The sequence below is a fragment of the Lissotriton helveticus genome, chromosome 1_1, assembly GCF_964261635.1.
Source record: "Lissotriton helveticus chromosome 1_1, aLisHel1.1, whole genome shotgun sequence".
Classification (NCBI taxonomy): Eukaryota; Metazoa; Chordata; class Amphibia; order Caudata; family Salamandridae; genus Lissotriton; species Lissotriton helveticus.
The window spans coordinates 1,456,822,650-1,456,845,414 of NC_136057.1; the positions used below are offsets into that span (position 1 = coordinate 1,456,822,650).

General features: G+C 48.6%; 1 protein-coding gene across 1 annotated transcript in view; it reads right to left on the bottom strand.

Annotated features, from left to right (window-relative positions):
* PRPF40B (pre-mRNA processing factor 40B) overlaps positions 1-22,765 on the bottom strand; it is a 289,560-nt gene that overhangs the window by 78,597 nt on the left and 188,198 nt on the right. Inside the window, exons 19-21 of the mRNA XM_078685984.1 lie at positions 22,279-22,393; positions 9,430-9,521; positions 7,426-7,542 (exon numbers count right to left, since the gene is read on the bottom strand). Coding sequence (XP_078542110.1) covers positions 7,426-7,542; positions 9,430-9,521; positions 22,279-22,393 — 324 coding nt within the window. The remainder of the gene's footprint in view (positions 1-7,425; positions 7,543-9,429; positions 9,522-22,278; positions 22,394-22,765) is intronic.

The following is a 22,765-nucleotide window of genomic DNA, read 5'->3' on the forward strand; positions in this document are numbered from 1 at the left end:
CTGGAGACTCCGAGACGCGTGGCGGACATGCCACCCTGCGGATAGGGACTATTCGTTCCACTCGGTACCACATGACTTACATGTGCGTCTCAACACTTTTCTTTGCTCAGGTGGGGCGCAGGAGCTCACGCAGGATTGCGAGTATCTAGCACGGACCATATCGGACCATAACCCTTGCCTGCTTACGGTCCTCTGGACCAGGCAGCGGCAGCCGGTCCCTACTTGGCGGCTGAACCCGCTGACGCTGGAGGACCCAGTTTTCCGAGCTGAACTGCAGGATTGCACTGAGCGTTACTTCCTTGCGAACGCGGGGACTGCGTCCACTCGAGCAATTGAATGGGACGCCTTCAAGGTGGTGGTGAGGGGCGAGTGCCTCTCGTCTTCGTCGGGGGTTCGCCGAACGTTGCTGGCAGATGTCACACGGGAGGAGGATGCACTGCGGCAGGCGGAGAGGAACAGTCACGTGGCGGGCGGCAATAGAGACGGAGTGCTGGAAGCCCGGGAACGGGTGGCCGCCCAGGTGGAGAGGCTCCGCTGCCATGACTACCGGGAGTACATGGTCCGAGCGCATGCGGAACGGGATCGGGCCGGTTCGCTGGTAGCATGGTTGGCAGCCCCTGATACTAGGGGCACACCGATTTTATCGTTAGCCACATCGGCTGGGGAAGTGGTCCATTCACAGCTGGAGATTAACACTCAGTTCCGGGATTATTACGCGGAACTTTATCGGAGTCGGATGGCGGAGTGCCCTGCGACACTGGATGCCTTTCTTGAAGAGGCTCAGCTACCACGGCTAGATCCGGAGCAGGGAGCCTCGCTTGGGGCGGCTATCACACCGGGGGAGATTAGGGCGGCGATTAAACATATGGCCAGGAAGAAAACTCCGGGGGGGGATGGCCTCCCTGTTGAGTTTTACGCGGCGTACGTGGATCTGCTGGCACCTCGCCTCCACCAGGTCTATGGGGAGGCCTGGGAGCAGGGTAAACTACCGGCGTCGGCGCGTGAGGCGATTGTAATCCCGTTGTTGAAAAAGGGCGGCGACCCCATGGCTAGAACGGCGTACCGTCCGCTATCGATGCTCACGGTGGACTACAAGGTGCTGAGCAGAATTTTAGCAACGAGGCTGACTGCCCATATGTGCTCGCTGGTTCACCCGGACCAGTCGGGCTTTATCCCCACTAGGAACACCTCGACGTGCATACGGCGTCTGATAAGAGTCATGGAGGTTGAGGGGGAGGGCCCTGCGGGGGCGGCCGTGTTATCAGTAGACATTGAAAAGGCCTTCGACAGTGTGGAATGGCCTTATCTGTTCCGCGTCCTCCATCGGTTCGGGCTGGGAGATGGCTTTGTCCGTTGGACGAGGCTGCTTTACGAGTCGGCTACTGCTAGGGTTCGAACGGGCCGCTCTGTATCTGCGGCATGCCAGGTTGGTCGGGGCACCAGACAGGGTTGCTCCTTGTCTCCGCTCCTTTTCGCTTTGGCAATTGAACCGCTGGCGGCGCGGGCCCGACGGGGACAGTCCTTTGATGGGGTATTGTCCCGAGGCGATGTGCATTATATCTCCCTGTATGCCGACGATCTCTTGCTGTTCCTGGCAGATGTAGATGCGTCCGTGATGGGAGCACGCGCCTTGCTTCGGGAATTCGGGGACCTATCGGGCCTTCGGGTTAACTGGTCTAAGACCTGCCTATTCCCATTAACTTCCTGCGGCGTTCAACCAGCGGTGTTGGATGGTCTGCGCTGGGAACCGGATTGTCTGCAGTACCTCGGAGTTCATATATATCACACTCCCTCGCTCCTGTACGAGGGGAATGTGGGAAGAGTCATGAGGGGTATTAGAGGTAGCATGAGGTTTTGGCATGCCCTCCCGTTATCTGTAGCAGGGCGGATAGCCTTGCTGAAAATGGTGGTCCTGCCGCGATTACTTTATTTTTTTCGCACGCTACCGGTGTGGATCCCATCCTCTTTCTTCCGAACTCTGAGATCTGTGGTGATAGGCTTTATCTGGGGTACTGGAAGGCGTCGCGTAGCCCTGAATATTTTACTTAGGTCCCGGGAGGAGGGCGGCCTGGCTGTGCCAGACTTTGAATGGTATTACTTGGCCGCACAGCTTCAGTGGCTCACGCAGGCGGTGGCGCGGGAATTTAGGGGACCGGACGGCCCGCAGGGTCGGCTAGTACAGCGCCATGTTCTGTCCTTTATTGTGCTCCAACAGGAGATTCGGCTGGAGCGGCTGACTCTCGAAGAACGCACTCTTCGCAAGTGTTGGCTGCGTAGCCATAGACGGGTGGGGTGTCGTGCGCCGTATGCACCGGAGATTCCCCTGGGGATGTGTACTGCCATCCCGCATGGCGGGGACTGGTCGGCGCTTGCCAACTGGGAGGAGCTCGGGGTTCACATGCTAGGGGACTTATACCGGGACGGAGCTTTGATGCCGTTCGGCGCTCTACAGGAGGCCTTCGGGCTGCCGAGGGGTGACTTCCTGTTACATGCGGCCTTGGTTGCTGGGATTCAGAGGCGATGGAAGATGGGGCTGGTGGAACCACCCACGTCAACGGGCTGCCAATATGTAGTGATGGCAGCTGGCACCTATAAGGCCATCACGTGCCTGTACAGGAGGCTGGCACTAGCTGATCCCACTCCTCTTGATGGGCTGCGGGAGCGCTGGGAGGCTGACCTTGGTCGGCAGATACCGGAGACGACCTGGCCCCAGCTTGTACGTAGAGCCTGGAAGGGCACCCGTAATGTTCGGTTCCAACTGGTCCAGTACTACACACCCCATAGGGCGTACTGGACGCCTGCCAGGATTCACCGGATCTTCGGAGGCGCGCAAACGCTTTGCACGCGTTGTGCTGCGGAGGACGCTGACTTTGAGCATATGTTTTGGTCGTGTACAGGGCTTGGCACGTACTGGATTGAGATTTTCACATGCCTGAACGAGGTCACGGGTCGGCGTATTGATGCGGACGCGGGTGCATGCCTACTACTCTGGTTTCCCCACACTCCTGCCACTAAGATCACCAGTAAGTTTTATGATTTGGGGTTCATAATGGCTAAAAGGGAACTTACACTACACTGGAAATCTAGAGGGGGACCTAACTTCCTGAGATGGCGGAGGTGCTTCCTGCAATGGGCCTCGTATGAAGGTTCTCTTCGTTTGCAATTAGCTATGCGAGCAGCAAATGATAAGGCGCTAGAGACTGCGAGGGCATGGAGCGCGCTTGTGACAGATTTGCAGTCACTTGTGGAGGCGGATGATGGTGGGGAGGCGGGCGAAACGGCAAATATGGAAGGGGACACGGGACGGGGAGAGGAGGAGGTTGCAGAAGCAGGGGAGGGGACTTAGACTGGGAGCCCGGAAGCAGGGAGGAGGCGGGCCACGTGAGATACCGAACGCTGGGGTTGGAATGGGGGGCTTGGGTAGTGCTGGACCATACCTGAACTTTGATGCGGGCAGCGGACGGAAGGGATTGATGCCTGCCGTAGGAAGGTTGGATATGACTAGTCGTAGCGGGGGCGTGGAGGCACACTGACAAGGGGGGTTGGGGGTAGAGGGGGAGGGGGGATGTCATGCTTAGGATTGGTTGAAGGGGAATGTGCGGGAGGGACAGACAGATATGGAACATGAGAGGGTGATTGGAGAATTGAGATTGTATGTTGAGCGCACAAAATTAATAAAACAGTTTTAAAAAAAAAAAGTATATATCGCGCACCCGCAATCCACTGCTGATGATGTCACATATTAGATCATTCATGACATGGTCAGTGACATCACTGATGACATCTCAAATGACATCACTGATGACATCACTGATGACATCATCCACGTGACAATCACATACACATTTTCATACACTATTACAATTTTTCATCACTCTTTGTAAAATACAGAGTATCATATTTAAATCCATTGTCACAGCAATACAAGTATCTAAAAATCCACTCAGTGATTCATACATGTATACACACATCTAATCCCTTACCTATGGATTCACTCATACATGCTGTCAATGAACAATAGAACACTATCAAAAATACTTATACATCTATATCGACATTAAACAACAGCACACATCCTATTCACATATGAAGTCATCCTACTCACTTATGCAAACAATGGATCATACTTACATATTTACTTAGCAAAACACTTATACAAACACCACTTCTTCTATTCATTTAGATAGTAAGTCATACTTAGTGAATTATAAAATCATTATTACAAGTATACAGTTATCCATACAGTCACTCACACAATCATTGTGTCTTATGTATACTTATTTATATACAACAACTGACACATACACTGCCTTTTATTTTTCTAGTTTGTTGAACCTATACCTTTGAGAAATATATTTGCTCATCACCACACCCATAAAGAGATTCCCTCACCCAAACTGTTAGAACATGTAGTTTTAACTTCATATATCTACTGAATAAACTATTCACACATCTTTGGACAGTCACACACCCTCCACCGAACCACACACACTTTCACACTCCCATACAAATACTCAGTTAACTAATCAATAACTAATATAGACTTTCACATAGCTAGTAACCAACTGTAGAATCAGTTTACACAACAACTGACAAAGTGATACAGATATTCACACAATTTAGTCACTATCCACTATATTTAGTGAGACATTATAAATTGGTCAAGTAAACAGTCAATTACACTGCTACTAAATCCTCCATCCAAATATTTATTTATATATCCACTCATTCTTCTATGCAAATTGCTATATATATAATGCATATTTAAATAACGAAGCAAACCACATTCACTGGATGATGTCATCAGTGATGTCATCAGTGATGTCATTTGAGATGTCATCAGTGATGTCACTGACCATGTCATGAATGATCTAATATGTGACATCATCAGCAGTGGATTGCGGGTGCGCGATATATACTTAGTACAACTAACTATATAGGAGCAATTTCAATGGTTTTGTAAGAGTAAAATGTCCAGCTAACTATAACACCACTAAAACTTATAGTTTTTTGAGTGAATTTCAAAGGTTTTGTAAAAGCGAATTCCTAACTATATAACTCCTAAAACCTATGGTTTTTTTAGTGAATATATATATATATATACTACATTTTTTGTGTTTTTGTTTACCTTGTTATTTTCAACATGAATTTGTGTATTTTAAATTTTAAAATGAAGCTTTTATGATAACTTTTATCGAAATAAAGCCTTTTTGACTTGACTTGATATATATATATATATATATATATATATATATATATATATATATATATACATACTGATGACAAACGGGTGCTGGCATGCCTTGACAGAAACCCCATCACAAACCTAGCATTCTAGAAACTATGAACTTTTTGGGAATTAAATGGGTAGAATTCACTCAAACTGAACACAGAGAAAACAGAAATATTGATTGTGAATGGCAAATGCCCACTGGCTGGTTGAGATGGGTCCCTTAACCCATTCAGCAAACTCACTACAACGCCTTGAAGTTAAAATAGGCAGTGATCTCTCTATGGGCAGTCAAATTGCATCTGTTGGCTCTGCCTGTACTTTCCACATCAGAATACTTAGAAAAGTTCTCCCATTTGTAACTACCGATGGTAAGGACGGGCAGTCTTTGCTTTCATCAGTTCCTCTTAAGAATATGCTACTCCCATTTACTTAGGGTTCCTGGACTACTTACTCCATAAACTTCTAATCATCCAAAATGACAATGCTAGCTTGATTCTGGGAGCCTCCAGATTTTCTAGGGCCAGACCTTTAGTCTTTCGCAGATATTGGCTACCTAAAAAACAACATATCCAATTTAAGACACTTTATGTTGTTTATAGAGTCCTCCATGGCCAAGCTGTCTCTATTGTGAGGAACCACTGTAAAAAAAAGATATGAGCCCCCACTCAGACTCTTATAATCAGTTGTCACTAAATTATCTGTCGTCCTAAAATTCAATAGGAATAGGGTTGGTAGCAGTATCTTCTTTGCATGCTCTGCCAAATTGTGAAGCTCCCTATGGCTGCCATCTTCCATAAAAATACCCTCTACGCTTTCAGACCTTCTCTTGTCACCTTTTTACCATGCTGTGGCTCCTTCTTAAACTCTCTGATCTCAATTGTCTTACCGCCTAGAAACCTACAGTGGTCATGTGCTGTACAGTATTACAACTTTCTGCTTTCTCAGTGGTCACCATACCCCTCATTCAACCAAGTAGTGTCTTGGTTGTACAATACTCTACAACACTTAGGCTCACTTTGCTCCTCATCCACCCCTGTAGTATGTCAGAATTTAAACCCTCTCCAGCACTTGAAAATGTCTGTGGCAAGTGACAACCTGGGTTTTAACTCCCCGATTGTCTGTCTTTTGCAGTCCAGTGCACCTTGGCCGAGTCTTTGACATATCTGGTAAAACACCTGCCTCTGTATCTAGGCAGCATCCCATGATTCAAACACGCCAAACTGATTTTATCCCCACCTTCTGCCTTTTTTCCCTAACCTAGGCATGGAATGGGCATTTCTGTAGACCCATACTGAAAATGGTTAAACTGTGTGGTACAGGCCAGTGTGGAGATGGTAGGGCTCGATATACATGACCATGTTCATTTTCACACTTTTCTCTGAACCACTTGTGTATGCTGTCTGAGCAGTCTTGACTACAAACGCACAACACCAATACACTTCCTTCATGTATGTAATGTAAATGTAAATGTATAGGCATTTATATAGCGCACTACTTACCCGTAGGGTCCCAAGGCGCTTCGACCGCTGCGAAACCCTTCCTGGCTTCCCTGAGAGATGGTCCCTTAATGGGTATCTCCAGGGTGAGACCAGGCATCCCCGGCGGTCTGGTGGGGCCGTTAGTGAAGATGAGGCAAGCTAATGCCCAGAGTTGCCGAGTGTGATCGCTGATCAGAGTGGGCACCGAGGCGAGAGAATTATCGAGTCCGCTGACCCTGGTCCAGAAACCTGCTGCGCCGGGAATCGAACCCTGGTCCCGGGCCGTCCTCTGCTCTCGGGTCTGCCGCCTCTAACCAGTGAGCCACACTACTTCATGGACACCAATACGCTTCCTTCACAGGTTGCCATTCAATTGCACACTTTACAGCCACCAATACAATAACATCTAATGCTTAAGCAACATATCCCTCACTTCTTTTTCTTTCAATGTGCTACCAGGCATAGTATTCTCATGCATGATAACAAAATACCACACATCTCAGCCACATGACAGATACGCAAACTCTTCTTACTACTGCACTCTCAGTGGTGTGTTACCATTCTGGAAGTGTCACAGCCCCAGTTGTAGCTCCATCCTCACCCCCCAAACTACAAGTATTATTGGCACCCCTGTCCTCCCTTCTTTGCCCCCCTGTTTTTGCTCCATCTTCAGTTTGCTTCTACTTCAATGCGGCCTCTTCCAGCTGAGCTTACACTGTTAAAGGTGAGTTTTATATTCCCGGCATCCAGCGTTGCTGCCCGCTTGTCAAAACTGATGATATGTGCAAAATCCTCAAAAGTTGTGTTCACCTCTATAGCGAAGTTGCGGTCCTACAAAGGTAAAGATGAAGAGAGATGCTTTCAGAGGTGGCTTCAATCAGGCTATCAAAATAGGAGGATACTCATGGCAAAGTGATTAAAGGGACAGTCTGAAGCAGAAGAAGGTAGTATGTGTGCCAGAAGAGGAGTATGAGTGGTGCAACAGCTGTGGGCAGAAGGTAGTATCAGAAGCAGAAAGGTACAGGTGTGACACTTGCGAACAGGAGAAGTGTGTATTAGATGCCGAAGAAGGTAAAGGAGTGTAGTAGTCGAAGATTTCATTGTGCTGAAGATGAGCTATGAGAGGATATAGCTTGGGGAGGATGTGTTATCTTTGGGAGGATCGGGATTAGGAATAGGAGCTGTGGTTGTAGAAATAAGGTGGTGCCTGAGGCAGAAGGTGAGATATCTTTAAGACTGCAGTTGTAGATAGGAGAAACTTTGGGCCATTGTCCAAGAAAAGCTTGCAATTCCAGCCTGTAATTTAGAATCAAAACGTTTTAAAAAAAAGTCTTGCCCAGAAAAAGCCACCACGCCAAAACCTAATTTGAACTAGGTTAACTCGCCCGACCGTGGCCAAGCAAATATTATCAAATCTGTGTTTGATCAAAAGTTACTTCATAGTTTTATGTGATACCTCAGCTTGATTCTTCTGTTGATGGCATGCTTGGATCAGAAGCGCCTGGAATCCTCCTCTCGTTGAGTGTCCTCGTATCCCCTACTTTAGTATCTAGAGCATAAATTAAGGAATTTATGTGGAAGACAATGGGGCAATGGGGAGACTTAAGTCTACGAAGAGTTGCTCTACTATAATGTGTAACCATAGCAATCAAGACTTATGATTTTCAAGTGATTGGATTAAAGAAAAGGGGAACTCTAAATGCCTGCTGTGGTAGAAAGATTCTGTAAGAGAAGCTGCTTACAAAGTAATAGCTCGGTTTTAACACCTACATTTTTATAGTGCAGACTAACATTTGAGCTCATCTCAGCTGCCTGTGGGGATTTTCTTGAGGGTGGTGAAAGAGGCATCTACATTGTCAAATCTGCCACATTTTTCCTGGTCCTATCTGAAGTATAGGGCTTGCTTTTTGTCTATCAAGCAGATTCCATTATCCTTTATTGGTGGAATGTAGAAAAATATTAGCTCTTACACCATCATTGGTTTACAGATTTGTTCCGTATTTACTTTGTACTGTACTCCTTTAACCAATGAAATATAATTTTAATAAAGATGTAAGAGCAGTGTGGCACTGGTGAGTAGGAAATGTTTGCAACAAATATTCATGGCGTACCTCTGTTTTTTTTTTAACATTGGAGGTCAGGGACAGATATTTCTGTCTCCTATCAACAGTGCTGATTAAATGCCCTACCAGGCCTTGACCTTCCTGGTGCTAAAAGATGATGCAGTGAATAGTGTCAAACAAAGGAAGTCAAATCTGATGCAGTGTGTTATTGTTCGATGACACACTCCTCTTTCAAAACAGACTAAGTGCTCAATGATACAGACTGAAGAGCACTTATATGAAAAATGAGAGCAGAAGAAGTACATTGAGAGCTATAGTGCTGTTGGGAGTACGGGCATAACCCAGAGTAGGCAAGGAAGCAGTTGGGTGCAAGGGAGGGATTGCAGGGGTGGGAGACAGGGCAGTCAGATGTTATGAATGATGCGGTTGGTGCAAGAGGAGCGGTTAGTTGCAGGGGAGGGGAGAGTCAAGGGTATGAAAGAAGCAGAAGGTGCAAGAAGACAGAGCACTTTGGTATGGCTGAGGGACACTGGTCAGGAAATGCAGTACTTGTGTGCAGGAGAACAAACCCTGAGTGTGGGAAAGAAAGCATTCACAGTCTAGAAAGCTGTAAGTCACAGCTCTGATATCAAAAAGTAATCCTTGTTGTCCTTACTTTTAATATGTCTTTAACAATCTTCTTCTCGTCGTGGAAACGAGCCTTCAGATCCTCCACATAGAATTTGAACAGGTCGAGAGGAGTGGAGCCTGTGAGGAAGGAAAATGCTAGAACGGCTGTTAGTCTTTACCAATCCATGTGAGTGAGTTCGACAGTGAAGGAAATGCTATGAGGAGGTAAATGGGAGACACACTATTGAGAAAGTCTGAGACACGGTTTTGTGTTACTAGGTGTTTATTCACCTCTTCCTCCACAACTCAAAGATTCAGGCGTAAGCTACTGAATGTTTAGTCACCTTTGAGGACAGTACAGGAGATGTGAGGAGACAAACACCCGGCAAAGCAGCCCTGTGTAATTCATTCCCTGAGTAGGGACATCAATGTCTTTAAGAACACAGGATGCGGGATCTCTCTGGGTGCCTGATTCGGAGGCACCTACCATTCTAGGGAGATGAGCCTTGGTTTGTGCACTGTAGCGATATAGCAGCCTATCTGCGCTTACAAAGGCAGCTGAAGCACTAATAGTTCCTTTGTCTATTAATTCCTTCTACTTAAAGCTGCATTCTGTTATTTTGAAAGGAGTCACTTTTTGTTTGTCAGGATTGAAAAAATGCTATATAGCTTTAGATTTAAAAAAAAAATTCTGTTGAGCCTTCTGCAAAAACTAGGTTGTGCAGGGGGAAAAAGGTTCCACAAAAGCGACTTTTCTGCAGAATAATTCCTCAGCATAAACAGGATAGTCCTTCTTCCAGCTACGATACAGCATTTCAACAGCTTTGATGACTGATCCTACCACTAACGGCAGAGATGAGTTAAAAGGTGATGAAATATAAATGTGATGCCCAAGATCAAACTATCTTTGTAGAAGAAATATTCTGAACCATCCCACTAGATGGTGGACTAATGCATAGCATGCAAATCCAATATAGTTTTAAGAGCAAAATTACCAATGAATCGGGTACTGCGGTAGAAAAACATGCAGTTCTCAAAAGTGCAAGATGTGCAACTGGAAAAATTCAAACTCCCACTGATTCACAAAAGTGGTCTTTACAACTTGTGCTTCGCAAGAAAGATGTGGTATCTATCAAAAGGATATCCCCTCTTCATTGTGAATCACAAGGATATATATCAATGCTTTGTGACAGCAATTATGGCTGCAAATTTTTGACTTGATACCAACAACTCAAAGGGATTTCTATCCATGTGCAAAGTGTAAACTGTCCGTGATGGACTGCCTCCACTGTGAAAAGAGCTTCAATACTTTTACAGGTGTAGTAAGCGCTATATAAGGAATGTGCTTCTTACCCTGTAAGCATCTGTTTGTGGCATGTAGAGCTGTAGATTCACATGCTCTGCATACTACTGCCATCTAGTGTTGGGCTCAGATGTGTGCCAGTTGTTTTCTTCAAAGAAGTCTTCCAAGTCTCGAGGTATGGGGACTCCTCCTATGACTGGTAAGTTTTTCAAGTCTTGAGGTAATACGTCGACCCATCCTATGACTGGTAATGAGCATGGGTATCAGCTCCACTGGTAGATTGTTTGCCAGCCAGAGGGGGGCGGCATAGATGGATCATAGAAGAAGGAAAGAGATGACCATGCAAAAGGAAGAAGACATCTGCTACAACCAGAGGCTTTTGGGCAAGTGGGTGGGCGCATGTGAATCTGCAGCACTACATGCCACTAACAGATGCTTACTGGGTATCTAAAGTATTCAGTTCGTGGCATGTGTAGCTGTAGAAACACGTGCTTTGCAATAACTGTAAATCAGTTTTCTCCTTACTGGTGGCTAGCCGGCCAATGTTGCAGAAGTATGAAAAGGCCTACATAAGAACCTGGCCAAACTTTGCTTGTTGGTGTGTTAAGACATCCATATATTACTGCTCGGCGAATGCATGTGCAGGTGACCAAGTAGCTGCTTTACATATGCCTGCTCGGTTATGTTGCCAAGGAAGGCCATCAAGGCCCTCTTCTTGCGGGTAGAGTGGAGCAGGCAATTGTCATTTGACATTAGCGTAGCAAATTTGAATGCACTTGACAAGCAATCTGGCTGTGCCTGCCTTACAGAAAGTGTGGCCTTTGTGTGGTTTAGTGAAAGCAACAAAGAAAACTAGTGTGTGGAGGTCTTTATGTGCTACTTAGTGTGCCTGTAAAAGCACCAGAAGCTCAATGATCTGATTAAGGCGGAAGGGGGATACTACCTTCGGCAGAGACTTTGGGTTAGTCCAAAGGACAACTGTTGTTAAGTACTTGGAAGAAAGGCTCTTCTAGGGTAAGAGCTTGAAGTTCGCTCACATGCCTTAGAGATGTAATGGCAATGATGAAGGCAACCTTCCAAGACAGGAACTGGAGGGGGCAGGAGTGGAGGGCTCAGAAGGAGGACCACTGAGTTGAGTTATGACAATATTGAGGTTCCAAACAGGAGCTGGAGGTCCCCTTGCAGGATAACTTTTTTGAGTCCTTCCATGAAGGCTTCGATGACGTGGTCCCTGAATAAAGAAGTGTGTTCACTGTTTTGTAGGTAAGCTGCAACTGTACCCAAGTGGAGGCGAATAGCAGTGTAGGCAAGGCCTGACATTTGAAGATGAAGCATAAAACAGACTGTGGGCCTAATTTAGATCTTGGTGGACAGATTACTCCGTCACAATGGTGGCGCATATCCGGTTTTCCGAAATATAAATTCCATTATATCCTATGGGATTTATATTTCAGCGGACGGGATATCTGTCACCGGTGTGATGGAGTAACCTGTCCGCCAAGATCTGAATAAGGCCCTATATCTTGGACCACTGGTTTCAGAGGACCGATGCGTTTGGAAAGGTAGTAATGGTGCGGATGCCTGACTGTGCCTTGGTTCTGTTGGAAGGTCTAGCTGGTTGGGCAGTTTCTTGTGTAGAACTACAGATAAGTCAAGAAGAGTCGTAAACCAGGGTTGTGTGGCCCAGGTGGGAGCCACCAGGATGAGCGTGAAGAACGTTTGTCAAAGCTTCGGAACGATGTACAGAGGACGTGGGAGAGGTGGAAAAGCATAGGCAAATATCACTGACCAGTTAATCTATGCTGCATTGGCCATGGACTGTGGCAGTGAGAACCTGGAGGCAAAGCTTTGGCAGCTCATGTTTTCATTGGTTGCGAACAGGTCTATATTGGGGAACCACCAACAACAGAAGTACAGGAGTAAGACTTGCTGTGGAGTTCCCACTCATAGACTCCTTGACACATTCTGCTGAGCAGGCCTGCAAAGTCATTGTCCACTTCCAGAAGGCACTCCACTAGAAGCTGTATGTTGTGGTGGAGTGCCCAACACCGAATATTCTGCTCTAGTGCTGACAGCTGTTGAGTGCATGCCTCCTAGTTATATGGCTGTCATGTTGTCTGTTCTGATGAAGACTACCTTGATTGAACCTATCAGAAGAAGGCCTTGAGAGGTAGTTGAATTTCCAGCAACTCCTGATGATTGATGTGGAAGCCCTGTGGGAGGGGCACCCACAAGCCCTGAACAGTCCTATCCTGCAGATGGGCCCTGCAACCCATTAGGGATGGGTCCATTGTGATGGTCGCCTGCAGGAATGGGGCTAGAAAGGGCCGGCCTTGCAACAGATTGTTGCTGTTCCACCACTGCAGAGAGCACTGGGTGCTGGCCCACACCAACACTAGATCTTCCCAGTGACCCTCCGCTTGTGACCTTTGTGCTGCCTGGCACTCTAGTCGCGGGCGCATGTGTAGCCTTGCATGGGTGGCTAATGCAATAGAGGAGGCCATCATGCCAAGGAAGCACATGACTTTTCTGACTAGGAAGTGGTGATGTGGCTGAAAAAGAGGCATTAACAGCTGAAATGCTTGGAACCTTGCCTGGTTGGGATAGGCTTTCCTGGACCTGAAGGGGTTGAAGATGGGATATGACAGCATTGACGATAAACTCTAAACCATGAAAGAGATCTATTGTGGTTTGGGTGTTGGTGGAGCACAGCAGTCTGTTTGCACTCTTGATCATGCATTCAAGTAATGAAACGTGGAGGCGGCCCCAAGATGAGCGGCTTATATAGCAAGGCATTTTGTAAACGCCCAGGGGGCCTTAGTGACCACGAAGGGCAGGACTTTGAATTGAAAATGTTGACCACTTACCACGAACCGCAGCTAACGAGGGTGAGCAGGGTGGATTGGGATATGGAAATAGGTGCCCTTCAGATCAAAGGCAGCCATGAAGTCTCCTCCTTGTAACAGAGGGATGATGTTTTGTAGCGTAACCGTCTGAAAGTACTCTGCCAGGATATTCTTGTTGAGGAGCCTGAGATGAAGCATAGACCTGAGGGTCCTGTCATTGTTGAGGATAAGGAAGTACACCTCTTTCCACACTAGTGTGGCATGGGCTCTTTTGACCCTTTGAGAATGAGCACCTGTACCTCCTCCTGAAAGAGGCACTGGTGTTCTGGGAAGAGGGTGTGTTTGCAGGGGGATGTCCGGTGGGGAGCCAGTGTGCTCTAAGCAGTAACCCTGCTTTATGATAAAGGAGACTGCTGTTGTCTTCTCCCCCGCTGCCTGTACGTGGTCTGTGCCCGTTCTTTCCCTCTGTTCCCCTCGCTGCCCCCGTGTCTCTCTGCCCGGTTTCCCTTCTGCTCCCCTCACTGCCCCTGTGTCTCTGCCCGGTATTTATTTCTGCTCCCCTCGCGGCCCCCATGTCTCTCTGCCCGTTTTTGCCTTGTGTTTCTTAGCCACCCCTGCATTTCTGTGACCTTTCTGCCTTCTGTGCCACTCGTTTCCCCCCATTTTTTGTGACCTTTCTGCCCTTTTCTTGTGATCTTTTGCCTTCTGTGCCACTCGTTTACCCCGTTTTCTGTGACCTTTTGCCCTTTTGTGACCTTTCTGCCCTCTGTGCCACTCGTTTACCCCTCAATTGTTGTGCCCTTTGCCTTCTGTTTCCTTCGTCGCCCCTCACCGCCCCTGCATCCCCTGTGGCTCCGCCCCCCTGATTGCCCATTAGCTGCCCCCGCCTCCCAGCTGCTCCTCACTTCCACCTCCCCATACATGCAGGCCGCTGCGCGGTTGCGCCGCTGGCACGTGACAAGCCCGTCTGCGCCTGGACCGCGCCCAGTGCTAGCACCCCTGGCCCCCGCACCTGCCATGACGACCGCCGCCACTATGACGCCAGCACTCTGCAAGCTCTCAACCCCGGACGGACCCACAACTGCTTCAAGGTCGCCCCTAAACGCACACACGGTCCCTTCACCTGCCGGAACTGCAGCTACATCAGCCACAGAGCCGACGAACCACCCGCCAAGAAAGACCTCAACCACCTTCGATGCATACTACTGAACACCTGCTCCGCACGCAAACACGCTGTCGAGCTCTGGGACCTGCTCAACACAACCTCCCAGGACGTCGCCTTCCTGACAGAGACCTGGTTGAACAACTCCTCCGCACCCGACATCGCCATAGCCATCCCAGACGGCTACAAGATCACCCGCAGAGACCGCACCAACGGAGTCGGAGGAGGAATCGCCATTGTCCACAAGAACAGCATCAGGGTCTCAACTAGCACAGACGACGTGCTCAGCACCGCCGAACACATGCATTTCCAGATCCACACAGACCCCAACTCCACCCTCAGAAGCACCGTCGTCTACTGACCCCCCCGGACCCGCCCCCAGTTCAGCACGCACGCCCTGACCTCCACCGACTACATCCTCCTCGGAGACCTGAACTTTTACCTTGAGAACAACAACGACAACAACTCCACAACCCTGATCGATAACCTCGCCAACCTCGGACTGAGACAACTCGTCACAACGCCCACCCACTCCGCAGGCCACACTCTCGACCCGGTCTTCTCCTAAAGCCTGCACGTCTCCGTCAGCCACACCACCGAACTCCTCTGGACCGACCACCGCTGCATCCACTTCACCTTTCAGAAACCCACCACACACCACCGCACCCAACAGATCCCCCGCCGATGCTGGAGCAAAATCACCGAAGACCAACTACATGCAAACCTCGCTCTCAGCCCACCCACCGAACCCTTCAACACCGACGTCACTGCCCACAACTTCAGACGCTGGATCGAGGACTGCGCCAACACCCTCGCCCCGCTGAAGAAACCCCCCCACAGAGACACCAGCAAGAGGACCAGCTGGTTCACAGCAGAACTCCTAGATTCCAATCAAGCCTGCCGGAAACTAGAGAAGAAATTGCACAGTGAACAAACTCCGGACAGCCACGCAGCACACAAGGACGCCGTCCGCAACCACCACCACCTAATCAGGGCTGCCAAGAAGACCTCCTTCAAAGACCGCCTCGACAACAACGCACACGACAGCAAGGAGCTCTTCAACATCGTGAAGGAACTCTCTAACCCCAGCTCCAACACCAACTACATCCCGCCGTCGCAAGCCCTGTACGACTCCCTCGCCACCTTCTTCCACCGCAAGATAGCAGACATCCACGACAGCTTCAACACCCAGACAGCCCCAACAGACAGCAACACAACAGACCCTCCGCACACCATCCACCACGTCCCTTACTAGCCTGGACCAGCGTGAGCGTCGATGACACCATCAAGACCATGAGCACGATCCACTCCGGCTCTACGTCAGACCCATTCCCGCACCACGTCTTCAACAAAGCAAGCAGCTCCATCACACCCCACCTACACAACGTCATCAATCTCTCCCTTGAGACCGCGACCTTCCCAGAGAGCTGGAAACAAGCCGAGATCAACGCCCTACTCAAAAAACCCAAGGCAGACCCAAGAGATCTCAAGAACTTCCGACTCATCTCTCTGCTCCCCTTCCCGGCCAAGGTCATCAAGAAAATCATTAACAGACAGCTAACCCGATACCTCGAAGAGAACAGAATCCTGGACCCTTCCCAGTCAGGATTCTGCAGCAACCACAGCACCGAGACCGCCCTCATCGCCGCAACCGACAACATCAGGACCCTGCTAGACAATGGGGAGACTGCAGCACTCATCCTCCTAGACCTCTCCGCCGCCTTCGACACCGTCTGCCACAGCATGCCTCCACGTCACAGGGATCCGAGACAAGACTCTGGAATGGACCACCTCCTTCCTCTCGGGCAGAACCCAGATCATCCGCCTCCCCCATTCCGTTCCGAAGCCTCCGAGATCATCTGCGGCGTACCCCAAGGATCCTCCCTCAGCCCGACACTGTTCAACATTTACATGGCCCCGCTTGCACACGTCGCCCGACAGCACGACCTCAACATAATCTCCTATGCCGACAACACTCAACTGATCCTCTTCCTCACCAAGGACCCCATCACCGCCAAAGCCAACCTCCATGAAGGAATGAAGGCCGTCGCCGACTGGATGAAGATCAGCCGTCTGAAGCTGAACTCAGACAAGATGGAGGTCCTCATCCTCGGCTCCAACCCGTCAGCCTGGGGTGACTCCTGGTGGCCAACAGCACTGGGGCAGCCCCGACCCCCCCACCGACCACGTACGCAACCTGGGAATTATCCTCCACTCAACGCTCTCAATGACCAAGCAAGTCAACGCCGTCTCCTCCTCCTGCTTCAACACCCTCCGCATGCTCCGCAAGATCTACAGATGGATCCCGACAGATACAAGCAAGACAGTCACCCAGGCCCTCGTCAGCAGCAGACTCGACTACGGAAACGCCCTCTACGCAGCAGGCCCCGACCAAGCTCATCAATCGACTACAACGCATCCAAAACGCCTCGGCACGACTGATCCTCGATGTACCATGACACGGCCACATCACCCCCCACCTGAGAAACCTGCACTGGCTCCCCATCAACAAGAGGATATCCTTCAAGCTCCTCATCCACGCACACAAGGCACTCCACAAGACCAGCCCAGCCTACCTCAACAGACGGCTCTCCTTCTACACCCCCAACCGTCGGCTCCGCTCCGCCGACCTCTCACTCGCCACTGTCCTGCGCATCCGAAGAACAACCACCGGCGGGATCCTTCTCCCACCTCGCCGCCAAGACATGGAACACCCTCCCACTGAGCCTACGACAGACCCAAGACCTGCTGACCTTCAGGAGGACACGAAAGACCTGGCTGTTCGATCAGTAGCGGCCCCCACCTCCCCCCCTTCCCCATCAGCGCCTTGAGACCCTCACGGGTATGTAGTGCACTTAACAAATGACTGATTGATTGATTGGGGGAGAGTGAGAGTGTCACTGTTTAGAAGAGATGACTTCCTTAGCTGCACTTCCTCTACCATTACCCTTGTTATTGTTCCCTACCTAACCAACATTGGAATAGCCCTGTGTAGGTTGCTGCTGGTGCAGCTTCCTCTGGTAAGTGGCAGGTGTATCAGGGTAGATGGCCATGGTGCCCCCTCTGAACTGGGTCTTTCAAAAATAATCCCTCGGATTCTATCTAGAGATCACCCATAACCATGGCTGTATCTGTGCTCTTTTTGATCTTTTACAATATCTGATCCATCTGCGGTCCGAAGAGGTGCTCCTCTTCAAACTGCAGGTTTAGCAGATGCTGTTGAACCTCCAGCTTGAAGCCAGAGACACGCAGCCAAGCATGACGCCTGATGAGGACATTCGAGCTAATATCCATGGCTGCAGTATCAGCCCTTATCAGGGTGAAACGGTTCATAGGTTGCTTGTATTCTGATTCAGGGAAGCCAGGCTTGGCAGTTCAGAGTGGACTGTTCTCACTGGTGCATGGGGAGAGGTGTGGCGCCGCGGCCAGGGCGACTGACGCTGGAATCTGGGGACCACGGTTCGATCCCCGGCTCCGGCGGCAGGTTAGCCCAGCACCATGTGACTCTGGGCAATAGCTCGCTTAATCTTCCCGACGGCCCCCAGCGCCTAGAGACCCTTACGGGTGATTGTGCGCTTTACAAATGTGGACTTTACTTTACTTTATGGTCAAAACTAATTTGCATATGGCTGGGTCCAAACTGAGGTGGCATGGATGGCAAAAAATGATGGATCGTGATGCGGCCCGAACGATTGGTAGTGGCTGAGATTAATTCAAGCATTTCATCCATCACCTTGTTGTTTCAATTGATGCCTTAAGTGCAACGGGTATGCCCAGACGCGGGTCCCGTGCTCACTGTGTCACTGGAAACAAGCTACGTCTGGCTGACGAGCCCTTATCTGGGCGAAAGTGGTCCTAGGTTGTTTGCATTCTAATTCAGGGAGGACCTGGTTTGGCAGCTTGGGCTGGACTGTTCCCATTTGAGCAGGGTCAAGACTGATTTATATATGGTTGGGTCCAAATTGAGGTGGCATGGTGGGTGAAATAAAAATCATGGATCAGGATGCAGCCCGAACGAATTTCAGTAGTTGAGATTAATTCAAGCCTTCCATCCATCACCTTGATTTTGCATTATCAGCTACGTCAAAGGCGCACTTGATGGTGTTATAAGGTTCCTACTAATCTACTAAGACTGTGTATTTAGAACAACAAAACTTCGTGATAGAGAGGCTGAATCTTCTTCTTTAATCAGTGAATGTTGGTCTGTGTGGCTAGCTCACTGTACCGTATCCAAACTCCTAAAGCTTCAGAGATATAGATGTTGTCAGTAACCTAGAACATGATTCTCAGATTCCCAGAAATCCTGGACACAGGTGTAATTCTTTCATTTGTCTCTCTTGCAAGCCGAAACTGCCACAAAGAAAAGATACAATATTGCATTTTCAAACATTTATTCAAAACCTCTAATCTTTGTAAATAAAACATGAACCGAGACTGTAAGAAAGATGGGAGACATTATTGTAATAAGCGTTATTACAATAGGGAAAAATACAAACAATTCCATCATGGTAATTGTTCATAACGCTGGTAATATTACACTTATCTATTGTTAGCCTTCATGCTAAAGAGAGAAGATCAGGAGTACCCATCTGCACAGTCTGTTGGAATGACCTAATCCCATACCTTCGGCTACAGCTATCTCTTTCGCAGGGGTGAAGTTTGGAGACAGCAGGACTGCATCGCAGCAGCGTTTTGGGACGACTCCAACAGGAGTGCACCTCTCAACGACTTCAGCACGAACGCAATTTAAATAATTAAAATAAAACAGCAAGCTAATCAAACTGTCAAAGGTGTAGGACAGTGTTTTAATTAGACTGAAGCAGATGAGTCGTCTCTTTGCTAGCACAGTAAATAAAACAATGCCTCATGTTCTGAATTTGTGCAACACTGGAAAAAACTATGCAGACTACAGGGCGACAATGCCTATGAGAAGAAATGTGTGCATGGACCAATCTCGCAATAGAAAAACATGTACAAAGCACCATTAGAAAATGAGGCTAAGTCAACCACAAGAACTAAAATGGAAGCTAAATGCAAGCCGCATAACAATGTTAGAGTTAGAAATGATTTTGCCCTTCGAGACAAGCTTGTGGCTGTGTTGTCTATATTGCTCTGGGAGGTCCTGGAGGAGTTCCTCCATCTTGTTCTAATAGGCACTTTTGTAACAAGATAGTAAGTCAATTGAGTTAGCAATCCTCCAGTGAGTGGCCGATTGTGTGGTGACTCTTGCCTGCCACATCAGTTTTATTACTTTCTTCATCTGGCTGAAGGGCATCGCCAGTCCCTTGGGCATTTGTGTGCTTGTGTGCATTGTGAACTACCAGACAGTCCGTGCAACTGTCTCTGAATGTAGGGCAGGTCGATGGGTGAGGGTTTAGTATTTTTTATTTACCCTCAGTATAACCACACTGGTCTTCACGGCCTTTGTGAAGGTGTCATGTGTAGTTTTGAGAATGTCCTTTAGCATTGGGAGAAACTGCATGGTACGCTGAGTGGTAGACAACATTTTGATCGAGAAGTCTTCATCTTCCTGAATGGTGTATAGATCGACCATGTGAGAGCTCTAAGGATGATCTCATGGTAAGAGATGGTGTCATCTGGAGGGAAGGATTTGTCCAGGTGGAGATCTAGATCCGTATACCCCAGGGGATCAACCATGTAGCTGTCCCACAGGTCGTCTCTAGGGTCAAAATTGTATGGGGCCTCCTATAGATCTGTAGGATACAAGGGTCTGCCCCCCCATGAGTGTGGCAAACCCTCTTGCGAAGGAGGCTGCCTATGTGGTGGAGAGGATGGAGGTGGAGGAGGAGGAGCAGGGGGATGGGTTAGTGTCCCTGTCCTGGTGTCTTTTCTGCTTAGGAGGAGGTAAGGGTTCCAATGCAAGCTCCTCTTCAAAGGTAAATTTCTTCTTCCTAGGAAAAGCGTCCTGTATCTTAGGAGGCAGTTTGTTAGAGATCTTCCCAGTCTGTGGGTAAATGAATAATCTCTTCTGTCAAGCGCAAAGCTCTTCCTGGAGACGCTGAAGGATGGGCTGCTCCAGGTCCTCACACCCCACAGAAGAGGGCTCTGACGTCAAGGGAGTCTTCTGGCTTTCCGGCTCCAAGGTGACTTTCAGGACTGAGTGATGTTTCGGACCTGAAGAAGTCTTCGAAGCTGATTTAGGGCTGGCGCTGGCAGAACTGTTGCTGCCAACAGAGCGTGTGGCTGGGGATGGGGAGGGCTCAGTTTCGGTTTCAAGGTCTTCTGTCGGTACTGACCATGGCCTGCAGGCAATGGTAGACTTAAAGCCTGTTGTTGGGGTTCAGGGCTCTTCCCCCACCAGGGCAGTGCTTGGCCTGTGCATGATGTCTCTGTGCAACTGGTGGTTGGAGAGTTGTTTGAGCTCATGGTTGATAACCTGACACCTTGATGTGTTTCCAAGTCCTGCTGCTCCTCTGTCTCCAAATCCGAGTGGGAGCTCGGTCCAGGGCCTCCTCAGTGTCCCATTCCCTGAAGATATTCATGATGTCATTTTTCAGCCAGTGCTCTTTTCAGCGCAGATTGTGCTGATACCGTAAGGTGTTCTTGGAGCGGTAGGCGAGGTAGCCAGAACAAGTGGCCTTGTTGTGTTCCAGCAAAAGGCAGAGATTGCAAACCTAGTGGTGGTCAGTCGAAGGGTACTTGGAATGAGGCTATATTGAAAAGGAGCCATTTCCATCACTGAGTAGCCATCGTTGGAGTGGAAAAGAATAAAGTGGATGACGATGCAAAAAGCTCCATGCAGGGCAGGGCCCCGGAGAAGGGCATTGAGTGCAAACCCGGTGGCCAAGCCTGGCTAACGTCGTAGTGAAGGGAAACCCACTGCTGAAGAAGAGTTTCCATTCCAAAGGGAGAGAATACCCCTAAGAAGTCTGGCATCGACCTAGAGCTCAATCAGTAACATGTCCAAAACAGACGGCGGAAAGAAAACAATAGAGCTGATGCCTATGCACATTACCAGTCATTGGTGGAGTCACTATACCTTGTGATTTGAAATTCTTCATCGAAGAAAAACAAGTTGCACACGTCCAAGCCCAACACTAGATGGCCGGAGCATGTCACAAACATGCAATTACAATACAATCTAACATGCCAGCGTTTTGCCAGCGTTTGGCATGCTGACAATATTTTGTTAAACACTGCAGAGGGTGTCCCTTTAGGATCAGAGACTGCCATGTTCACATTGTGTGAACGCCAAGTAAGGGGCGGATGTCTGCTGTCCATCATAGGCCTCCATTCCTTCATTTGCAGGCATTCGGAGGATTCGCAAATGCAATCCTGCCTGATTAATATTAATAGAGCAGAGATTGCGCAACTCCAACCAAATGTCACTTGAGTGGTGTTACAGATCAGTACATTCATCATAGCACAAAAATGTTCTCATGTCACATTTCACATTCTGCAAAACAAAATTGTCTTGAGATTAATGGTTTTGGCCCTATATCACTCTGTTTCATGGTAGACGTGACTGAGCTCCATGAGAGACAAGAAGCATTGGCACTTGTGATCATCTAACAGTGCCCTGCACAGATCGTGTGTGACAGAGCAACATGTAGTACTTCTTACCAGTCTGTCCAAGCATGTTTGAGAAACGTATATCTGCGCTCACAGAAGGGTACAGCTCCATCCAGGTCGACATAGAGTGTAACTGTCCTGTCTCGTGAAGCTCGTCCAGAAAGTGCTAGGAGAAGAGGTGAAGGTTAGAGGGAGCCAATGATTGCTCAGGCCTCAGTCACACATGGGGACCTTAACTGTATTGATACCTAAGAAATCACAAGTACATCCTCACAAGTATGCTTTAAACTGGGGATTAGAAGATTTTGTAAACATTTGTGGGATATGAGAGAGCACCTGTACTGGGAATAGTGGGAGGAGAGAGTTTAACTGTAATGAGGCAGCATGGTGGGAGATTAAAATAACATACTATGCTGTTCCTGTCCAGAGCCAGGGGAACACTATTTGAGCACATGAGAATATAATTAATTGGAGCAAAAGCCCTCACCACCTCAAGAGGTGGCGTGCTTCAACATCGGGCAACTCCACATTGAGCCAG